An 11626-nucleotide genomic window follows, 5' to 3' on the forward strand; every position below is an offset into this window, starting at 1 on the left:
AAAAGAAGTGCACAAAAATAAAAATGACATTCACATATTAAGCCGGATGAACACAACCACTTGAGATGATGTGAGCAACTAATCAAACATAAGTTTCCTCAGTNCGTTTAGTGAGTGTCTGAATTATCAGCTGGTGAGTCAGTGGCGGACTGTGCTTTCAGGGTTACTTTTTTTGTTTTGTACTGAAGTCAGTGGAGTCAGGAAGTCAGTGTCAGACTGTCACAAAATTACGTTGTGAATAAAAGGCATCCTCATCACTGTGACTTTCGGTATCAGTGTATCCGAACAATCAGCAAACCCCCCTGCCGCCCCCAAAATGGAACGTGCACATAATTCCAGACATCTGGATCCAGATGAGCTGCATGAAATTTGGCACACGCGCACCTGTGTGTGATGAAAAAGAAACTGTGATTTGAGGGTGTCCTTTGTCAATGAACATATATTTGGGGCTGGATTTTATTCGTCAATCGCATGAGGGGATTTATTACGGTAATTGGTGTTTCTCTGGGGAAGCCAAGATTTTTCATTGAGTCGTCTGGAACTGAANTCTTCCTTCTTCATCATCTCTCCAGGGTAGAGACCCTAAACACAGAGCCATCACTGTTCTTGTTAAAATGCCTGACATGGATACTAGTAAACAGGGCACCAGTACCTGCACAAGACAGTAGTATTACTGAAAAACAGCCCTTGTAGTTGAAGTATAATGACCCAGACTTGGGGAAGCATTTCATGCAGATATGTTTCCCATCTATCAAACTTATGCTGTTTGGCAAGTTCAAAAAATTAAGATATTTTTCTGCAATTTGTTTCTATTTTGATTTGTTTCATGGTAACATCAACAGGGGTTGTAATGTCACCCACACTGCAGATGTAGTGTCTGCTATTATGACCAAAATTGTTCTCTTCCCCATCATAAACTGTAAACTTAACGCCACGAAATTGCTACCCATAGTGAAATGCCTAAAAACAGAAACAACATATCACAACTACAGTTGCCTGTATCTGATCTTCTTTTTTGTAAATGTGTGCAATAAGAAGATCAAAATAGTACAAGAGCCTTAATTTCTGCCTAGTTTTAAACCTTGCATTCAATTTGCACAGATGACAGAAATTTATTGTAACTAGCAACATAAAATCACGATGTCTAGCAATAGTATGGTATTTGTTTAGACATCTGAAGATTAAGTATAGCAATAAATACTTTCCTTACCTGAGTGTAATCAGTGGTCTTTCTTCTGCTGACACAGCTGCATGAAAATTTATTTTTTTCCAAACTTGAGTTCCTATAGTATCCATAAAAAAAAAGGTTCCAATGTTCATTTGGTAAAATGATTTGAACAGTTCTCAATCCTGGTTAAGTTATTTCAAAATAATAAAGGCCCCTAAGTTCAAATCATCACAGAAGAATTGATTTCTTTTCATGTTTTCTCGTCTTATGCCGTCTCAACCACCATATTATGATAGGACCAGTATTATTATCTGACGCTGCAGAAAAGAAGTGCACAAAAATAAAAATGACATTCACATATTAAACCGGATGAACACAACCACTTGAGATGATGTGAGCAACTAATCAAACATAAGTTTCCTCAGTGTGCGCCTGCTAATCAGGAAACGAGTAGCATGCTTCAAATAAGTGATGCTTTTTTGTAAGTTGTGGTTACATTGCGGTTGCCAGTTTCTTTGATATGCCCTTGCCCTATCTGAAGAGACTTCACTGCAGTGAAGATCCTGAACAACATCCTGAACTTCATTCAGAAGGCAGCATGAATCATTTTAAACAAAAACCAGTACCTAAGCCTGCGAGCTGGTGGCCAAGGAGTTCAACTGGGACTGGTGGAAGTTTCTCTTCACTCGGTGTACTTAAATCCAGTAAGGACGCAGAACCTGATTTTGAATGTTGTGCTGGAAGTTTCCTTCCCTGTACAATAACAGCTGTGTATTTGTCAAACACTTGACCTAGCTCATCACTGGCACTCAGCACTTCATCTGAAAAACATAATGTTTCATGTAGTATAAATATCTGTATGGTCTGTGATATCTGAGAACTGGATACTCCGGAAAATATTAGGACATAAATGATAGGCAGTAACAAGAGGATGGAGAAAAGCACATAATGGGGCACTTCATAATGTGCATCCGCCATCAAATATTATCAAAATAACCAGATCAAGGAATGGGTGGCATATATAGCAAGTATCAAACAGATGAGAAGTGCATACAAAATTTTACTTAGAAATCCTGAGATCTAGAGGGAAGCTGACATGTAAATCAGTGGATCAGTGACTGAGACTATTATTATTTTTTCTTTTTCACTTAGTGAGGGGTGGAGTCCAGCTGGGTCCACTCGGCACAGCGGCTGCTGATTGGCCTATTGTAACCTGCCCCGGGTGATTATGATGATGGAGAATTTAGTGGGATGAAGATTGGCAGGGGGAACTGAAGTACTAGGAGAAAACCCACCCCAGTGCCACTCTGTCCACCACAAATCCAACTTGACCAGATCCGGGATCGAACCCAGACCGTCGCAGTGGGAAGCCAGCAACTAACCACTTGAACTATGGTGCGGCCTCATGACTGAGACTAACTCTTTCCAACAGTCTCCTCCTATTGTTTGAAGACAGAAGATGGTTCAGCTTCTGGAACACTGTCTTTTATTTTAAAACAACTCTGTTCATGGATAACATTAACACCTTGCACCCCACATACCAACAAGACTGGTTCAGGGTACTTGCATTACAGAACTGCCACAGGCTGTCACTGGTTCCCCACAATTCTGGTCCCGGTTCAATCCCAGGTCAGGTCATGTGGCATTTGTGGTGCACAAAGTGGAACTCGGGCAGGTCTACTTAAAGTACTTCTGTTTCCAACACCAATTCTCATTCTACCAATTGCTTCACATTCATTAATAATCCTATTATCGACACTATATATAGTCTTGATAATGACAGTGTCCTTTAACAAGCTTAAGAAAAACCTGTCACTGCTGAAGAGATCAGCTCATTGTTATTCAATCAGTATAGGATCCTGTCAATGATGACAAAAAGTTTTACATGCTGATATTTAGAGGAAAGAAGAGGCTTTCAGATGAAATATCTGGTTTTGTTTGATGGTTATATGAAGAGATTACTGTGGGTTTTCTCTGCAATTGCATTTACATCCAAGCAGCATTGGCATTCCTAGCTTATAGTTCAGTGGCAGGCCTTGGCAGTCAACGTATTACGATTTACAAGAATGCATCTTCATCAAAAACAATCAGAAATGAATTGTATTGCAATCTTTAAAATTAAAATACATAAGCAAGTTCTGATGCACCATGTAAACATATTCCCATTCAGTAATTTATCTGTGCAAGTACGAAAGCATCAACCAATTACATGAAGCACCATGCATTCACACTTGTCAAACCTGTACTCACTCAACATCGATTCATTATCCTGTGTCTCTGAAGCAAGTCGGAAGACACTGGGTCGAAGTCGTTCACAGCTCTGATGAAGCTCCTTGATAAGTTCTAACTCTTCTGCTGATGTCTGACCGAGCTGATACTGATCAAGCATCTCACTCAATAGCCTCACATTGTTGTGAACAGATTCAAGTTCAGTTACCCTCCTACTGTTCATCTCCACACGATACTCATCCTGCAAGGAACTGCTTGTGACTATGTAGATATTATCAGATTAATCTTTAATGTGCATAGAAGTATTTAGGTTTTCAAAGCAGTCAGTGGTCAGATTGTGGTTTTCTAGGTTGCTGTGCCACCGTGAAGTCTTGCAAGTCAATACCAATGTTTCGAAGGAAGACGGTGTCTCTGTCTTCTGGGCTGAGGTGTTTACACTGAGAATGTATCCAGCTTATACACATGGTGACAAAGGTAGTTTCTGAAAGTTCTGTTTCATCATTCCTATTGGTCCTGACAGAGCTCTTCCTCCTCTCCCTTCTCCCTGGTTAAACCTGGCTTCATATCCACCCTAACTACTTCAACCCTGAAAATGGAAGCATCTAGTTTCTCAGAACCGTCAGTATCTATCACCATGGCTATGTGATTTCAAAAACCAAAAGACCACAATCTGAACTTCTAGATCCATACGTAATGAACTTCAGACAATGCAAATAACAGGGCACCTCAACTCCCTGACACATAACAGAGAACTGTAAGAAAAAGCCCCTTCATTACTCACTTGCCCTTAAATTCATATTCTTTTTGCAGTATACCGTATTTACGCATGTATAGGCCGCAGCACAATTTTCAGACAGAAATTATAGAAAAAAATCATTTTCTTGGAATATTATTTCAGGAGTATTACACACTGTATTACTAATTATGAATATATTTTTTTTAAATGAAGTGTGATTTCGAATATTTCGAATATAAGCCGCACCCCAGTTTTCCTCTTGAATTTTTGGCAAAAAATGTGTGGCCTATACATGCGTAAATACGGTATTTTACGATGATGTCAGTAGCTAGACTATATCATGCCAAAATGGCTGGATGATAAATGAATCATAAATTGGAAAAGATTTGGAAGGAACTCAGGAAAACCAAGAAAACTACGGCTAAGATTCAAAGCCAGCATTACCCAAATAAAAGTGTACAGTGTTACCCTATGACAGCCTGTTCAGTACGTTTTCTATCATTTGCCACTGTGGTACCACATGGTGAGAGGGAATGCAAATACCAAAAACACAGCTTTATGCATTAAACCATGTACATCTGCCTAGAAAAAATACTTTATGCACATTACCACAAGACCACAGAGAAGACAAGAGTATACAGTATAAGCTCCTGAACATGCCTTGCCTACTACTAATCTTATTTCTAAATTTCATGCTCAGATGAGTTTCTGAGCAAACAAGCACAACACCCCAGACCCACCCAACCCTCCTGCGCACCCTCCATACTCCACACATAAGATCTGTATTGCAGTTCAAGTACCTCTTTCACCATAGTCTTAATTAACCTATTAGCCGCCTGCAGATCATCAGGATTCTTGCTCTGTAATAATTTCTGCAGGAGTCGTGACCGTTCCTCATCCTCAAAGATGGAGTTCTTTGGACGTGGGGGTGGTGGAGGAACAGGGACCTCTTTCTCACTGCTGCTTGCACTACTACTAATGTATGGCAGTTCCTCCTGAAAACATAAGAAACTTTAGATAATGGGTACAAAAGTTGGAGAATAACTGGCATGCTGATTATCCATTTGAACAAACAAAAACAAAACTAAACTCCGTGGCCTGTAGTCCACAAGAGAACTATACCGACCAAGTGACCACCGCTTGTCGGCGAAGTTGGTGCCAACTTTAGCGGATGGAGGGTGTCGCGTAGTGAGCACAATGAATCCCCATGGGAGTTAATTTCAGTTTTCTAGACCAGAGCCACTATTTCCTTGAAAGAGCTCCTCAATTATCATTATGAGGCTGAGTGGACCCCGTTCCAAACCCACTACTTCTCAGAGAAATATCTGGTAGCTCCAGGAATCTAACCCAGACCTCTGGATCTGTAGCCAGGAACTGTAACCACTAGACCACAGAGGCGGTGCCTATCCATTTGAGCATGCTGAAATTTCATTTGTTGTTTTTTGTGCTTTTTGTTTTATTTACACTTTACTGGAAATCTTTTAAATTGTTTTGTTCACTGTAAAGGAAGCCAGGGATCTCAAAGGACCACACACAGCCAAGGAGTAAGTAAGTATGTAAACAAGTAAGTAGTATACAAAAAGGCAGAGCTGTCCCTGTGCTTAATTAATTATGTACTATGCCATGAAGACATATAAGGGAGTGGAGGTACAGCTCCTCATTCTTGATCTTGGCACAAATAGTATAAAATGCATATAAAAATATTATACGTGGGGCAATCCAAAAGTTTCCAAAATTTGAATTTTGCGGACGAATGGTTATGAGTACATCAAAATACCGCTAGGTGTCTCCTCACACATCCTTCTTGAATCAGTGTGGCAAGCGGCGTCAAGTTGAGTAGCTGAGTTTATTGTTGGTGAACATATTTCCATTGTTCTGTTTCCATGAGTTTACGGTTTTGCGATGGCTGACCTGAGAGAGCAGCGTGTCTGTATAAAGTTTTGTTTCAAACTTGGGAAAACCGCTGCAGAAACGCACCAAATGTCGAAGCAAGCTTTTGGTGAAAACAGTTTAGGCCAGACACAAACTTACAACTGGTATAAGCGTTTTAAAATGGCCGAACATCAACTGATGATGACGATCGTTCGGGACGGCCGTCAACAGGCACCACACCAGAAAATGTTGCAAAAGTTAGGGGTCTGATCATAGACTGACCATCCAAGACCTCCATAACACCTTGGGACTAAGTTATGGTACATGTCAACGAATTTTTTCAGAGGAAGTGAACATGAGGAGGATTGTGGCGAAGTTTGTGCCACAACTGATGCAAAATGAACAGAAGCAGCATCACTTGGAAGTCTGCAGAGAACTTCAGCAACAGCTTCAAGAGGATCCAAACTTTCTTTCGAAGGTTGTCACTGGTGACAAAAGTTGGGTTTATGGCTACGACCCTGAAAGCAAGCAGCAATCGTCGCAATAGAAGAGCCCTTCTTCACCTCGGCCAAAAAAAGCTCGACAAGTCAAGAGCAACATTAAGTCCATGTTGATCTGTTTTTTTGATACTGACGGGATTGTTCATAAGGAGTTCATCCCTCCTGGTCAGACAGTCAATAAAGAGTTCTATCGCAATGTTCTAAGGCGTTTGAGGGAGAACATGAGCAGAAAACGTCCAGAGAAGTGGCGCACGTACGACTGGGTACTCCACCATGACAACGCATGACCGCATACAGCAGTGTGCAGGAATTTTTGGCTAAAAACAAGATGGCAGTTGTTCCCCACCCACCGTACTCGCCAGACTTAGCTCCATGCAACTTCTTTCTCTTCCCCAAGATGAAAATCAAGTTGAAGGGACGAAGATTTGATACAGTTGAGGAAATTCAAGTGGAAATGCAGACAGTACTAAACATGCTAACAAAGAAAGACTTCCAGGATGAATATGAAAAGTGGAAGAAACGCTGGGATCGGTGTATGCACTCCCAAGGGGACTACTTTGAAGGTGATGGTGCAGAATAAGATCTAGTAGGTAAGATCTAATAGTTTTTATTAATATATTTCGGGAACTTTTGGATTGCACCACGTATTTCCATACATTTGACTATGCTTCAGATAATATACTCTGGTTCTTCTAAGAACATCATAATTAAAGGGCCCATGATAGCTCAGCTGGTATAGCAACATAGTTACTCGCTGGCTCACCAAGGAATCGTAGTTCTCTTCTCAGAAGACCCAAGGATTTCTCTGTTCTCCACAGCATCTGGACCGGCTAGAGGACCCATCCAGCCTCCTATCCATTCAGTATCAGGGGCTCTATCATTAGGGGTGAAGCAGCCAGGGCATGAGGCTGACAACTTACCTATTACTTTACATCACCCCCAATGCAAGCGTTTTCAAACTGTTTTGCAAAATGGTTCAGAGACTAAGCTAGAAATAATTAGTAGCTATGGCTTCACCATCAGTGTTGTTCACGGTGGATTAGAGAATTAATGTACTCTATTTTCAACACACAATGGGAACCAAAATCACCACACCAGAGATATTTTTGAACCTTTCAAATTTTCTTCCATCAGGTTGCCTACACAAGGTATGATGTCCCCCTCAAAGAAGTTCTGGATAGGTTGAAAATCACCTTCAAAGAAGAACTTTACGTGGCACTATAATTTAGTGTTGAATGTTATTAAAGAGTATCAACTGGAAAACTGGAACTCGTCTCATTCTTACGTTTGCATTATAGAAATAGTGTTGTCAGATGTTTCAATGCAAACTGCATGGGTAACATCATGGTGATGTGACATAATGATAAGGTCTTTCGAACTCTGTATATGAACCTTTCCTCTTTATATAAAAATAACCTATTTCAGTATTTACAGTTTATATAACAAGTTCTTCAGCAGATCATGATCAATACTACTGAACAGCAGGCTGGTTAATGAATTATGGACTGGAAAGGATGTGGCAGGAAGCAGCAGTGGCCTGATGTACCACCTCAGCATGTGACTGGACGGACGAAAGAAACCCTCAGTTGCAACACTAGGTATCTCAGTTGAGATTTGAACCAGGCACCTCCTGAATACGAGATGGAAGAACTACTGCCTGAACCAACTTGCTCAGTATATGAAGTTCTATATTTTGGGATGTACTGCTGCTGTATAGTGTGCTGAAAGTCAATCGATGTTTCAGTGGCTGAAGGAGGAGGCAAGATGTTCCTTCAAAACATCGGCTGACTTCCAACAGACTACACAGTGTTATACCACAGTGGACACAACCCTTCATAACCACTGCTGCGAGAACCCCAAATCCTACTTGCTCATTAAATTGTTCACGTAAAAGTTCTATCTCCAACTTCATGAGGAGAAAATATGAGAGAACTCATGTTTTTCTGGGCCCCTGGTAGTGCTAGTCAAACACAAGAAAACCACACATACAAGCTGTCATCTGTGGGAGAAGACTAATAAATTATTCCAATCCAAGGGAAAAAAGCTGTTTCACAATAAAAACCATCGGTGGGAGAGAAAAGACATTTCCAAAACACTGTACTTTTATACTAAAAAACTAGGAAGGTGGGCAAAGTACAGAATAATAGCCTTAAAACTGTGAGATCATAATTTCTTATACATATAAATCCTTCTCATGTTACAAATACATTCAACATACCTTAACAACACCTTGCTTCTTCAGCATCTCGTAGGCCTCCTTGATTTTTGTTTCCCGAGGATAGTCGATTGTCCACGTGTGCATGAGTAGTAAGACTCGCTGTCTCACAGCCAAAGCAGTCTGTCCACCGAGGTACTTTGGTGACACCAATTTTATCATCTCATTCAAGAAGCGAAACTTCCCTACTTCTGCATGGAAGCCTACCCCACAGTGCTTCATACAAGTGTCCAGCAACTGCATGACAACATCGCTTCAAATTACTATTTTTATACTAAACACACAACAAATTAAATAACATCTAGAACACACACACACATAATCATGCTGGGCCTAACTCCGCAAATCAGGATTACAAAACAGACCCAGCATCTACGAGTATAGGGAAACAAGAATACTTACATTAAGGGCCTGCAGTGCTTCCCACTCCTGGCATGATTGCATTTTGTTCGCGATCACCCTCGTTGCAACGTGAGCACAGTAAGGTTCCTTGTTCAAAACATTGCAGATCTCCACCACGGCTGCTGTATCTGTGATGTGATTCCTTGGATTTGTAGCCTTCTCTGCAACAATAAGCACATATGTCTACAGTGTGTCACACAGTGTGAGTGCATGGAGGAAAGCAAATCATACCAGCATATGTGTGTGCACATTGCCACCAAACGTTCCAGTCCTCCCAACTCTTCCACCTTCAGGAAATCAAGTCTGCTTCATCTCTCCCATTTCTACTGCACTATTCTAGAACTATAACTTGTATACAACCTTTTTTTATTGCTAGTGGGGTGGGAGTAAGTCCCTTGTACTGCAGCCACTTCTGGCCTATTGTACCAGCCCCAGATGATAGGTGAGGGTGATTGTGGAGCACTTGGTGGAATGAAGATTGACAGGGGAAACCAAAATACTGGGGGAAAACCTGCCCCAGCGCCACTTTGTCCACCACAAATCCCACTTGACCAGACCCAGGATCAAACCCAGGCCGCCGCGGTGGGAAGCCAGCAACTAACCACTTGAGCTATGGCACGGGCCCTGTATACAACCTTAGTTGCTAGCCAAGAGAGGCAGTACAGTTTGAGTCTGTCCTCAGAAGTAGAGGTAGTGAAATGTACGAAGTAGTGTAATAAACAGCAGTAAACTAAATCACAGCAGACTGTAAATACCTGTTTCGAAACAAAAACAAAACAAACAAATATACATATATATATATACACGTAAATACTATTAAAGGTGTACTCCATACGGAAACATATTAACACATAAATCCACTGTTGTCTACATCTTATTGCACTTATTTTTCATCTATTTGATCAATGGTTTCTAATATAAATTGAATGAGTCTGCTTACAGCCTTTAAGTAAATTAATTTTTGTTATTGGCTGATATTGCAGCTGAGTTAGCTCAGTCAATACAGTGACTGGACCACAGGCTGAACAACTAATGAATTGGGATTTGAGATTTCTCTCTCCTCCACAGCATCGAGACCAGCTCTCAGATCTCACACAGCTTCTTATTCAATATTTTCTCAGGGGTTTTCACTGATGGTAAAGTGACTGAAGCATGAAACTCACCTCCATCTGGTACCTATGTTAAGAATGTGTGGCCATGTCTCTACTTCCTTACACATCTCTAATCAAGCACAGGGAAAACTTTATATTTCTACCAACTTTCTGGGTCAATGCGGCTCAAAATCAGAAATGTATGACAACTTTTAAAGAGAGTTTTCCACACTAAATTTAATAAAACATTTCCAATGGTTTAAATGGCAATATTCAGCCAGAATCAGACAGATATGAAAACATGATCTCAACATAAGGCATTCTTTTTAGCTTTGTAATGAAAGCCTAGTAATTCTCACCAGTTCGTCTGTCTACCCGTCTTAAAGTATTAGAGGCCTGAAACCCATATACACAATTACTTGTGTACTCAAAAATATGTGAAAATCTCACAAAAGTGAAATTTGTTCTAATCTCACGCAAATTCCCTGGACATTTAGACTGTGCCCTTCTGATGTATGACACTGCATATGTAAGTTTTAAAAGAACATACTGCCCCCATCTTCAGAGTGTAAGTCCACCATGTTGACAGGGACACCATGTTCCTCCAAAAAAAAATGCTTTTTATATAATTTACAGTCAACAACCCAGATAATTACATTAGGTTATACATATGAACTAGGCTGAAAATATCAAGTCAGGGAGTGACCTTTCATGAGCACATGCCATAAGTGAGTTCACAAAGACAACATAAGAACAGTTCTCTGCTTTTTTCAAAATTCTAACGAGGCTTCCTACCAATAAAATATCAGCTATGCTGTGAGTAAATAAATGAGTCCCTGAAAACTGAGTCTGCACGGTTCTCCAAAACCTTTATATCAGACTACACAGTGTTGCATACAACATGACAGCAACCTTAAGTGCATCATATGTTTATTTCTGAACACTGTTTAACTCTTTGACTGGCGCGGGCGTGTTTTAACGCCCGGACGATGCCAGCCATTCCCTGGCGTTGGCGTGTTTTAACGCTTTGAAAATCTCTTCCCTTCTTTGCTCTCTTGGCACACATCAACCAAAGACATAGATATGATAGTTTTTGTGCATGTTTGTAAAGAACCCTTGTAAACTTTGAACCCTCTGAGAAGGAAAAGGTCAGAAAATATTTCACATTCATTCAGTTTCACCATGGCTTCTTGCAGCAAGTGTCGGAGTGTTCCTACAGACCAGCTGGAAAGTGTTGTGAACGAGATTTGTTCTGATGATGATAGTGGCGATGAAATAATGATTCCTGAATTGGATGAAGTTGATAGTGACAATAATACAGTGATAGACAATGATCCACAAGACAGTAATCATGAACATTTACCTACCACGAGTGCGGTGCCTGACACGCCCATCTCATGAACGTACGGAGAC

General features: G+C 40.6%; 1 protein-coding gene across 4 annotated transcripts in view; it reads right to left on the minus strand.

Annotated features, from left to right (window-relative positions):
- Nucleotides 1-1794: 1794 nt before the first annotated feature.
- The window catches only part of LOC111864680 (ADP-ribosylation factor-binding protein GGA1), a gene marked incomplete at its 3' end in the record, with an annotated part of 18357 nt that continues 8525 nt past the window's right edge, over nucleotides 1795-11626 (minus strand). For all 4 annotated transcript variants that reach the window (XM_033751532.1, XM_033751533.1, XM_033751534.1 and 1 more), the window contains 5 exon segments: nucleotides 1795-1989; nucleotides 3419-3638; nucleotides 4934-5128; nucleotides 8724-8957; nucleotides 9123-9283. In XM_033751532.1, coding sequence (XP_033607423.1) covers nucleotides 1795-1989; nucleotides 3419-3638; nucleotides 4934-5128; nucleotides 8724-8957; nucleotides 9123-9283 — 1005 coding nt within the window.

This window comes from Cryptotermes secundus, unplaced genomic scaffold (assembly GCF_002891405.2).
Source record: "Cryptotermes secundus unplaced genomic scaffold, Csec_1.0 scaffold418, whole genome shotgun sequence".
Taxonomy (NCBI): Eukaryota; Metazoa; Arthropoda; class Insecta; order Blattodea; family Kalotermitidae; genus Cryptotermes; species Cryptotermes secundus.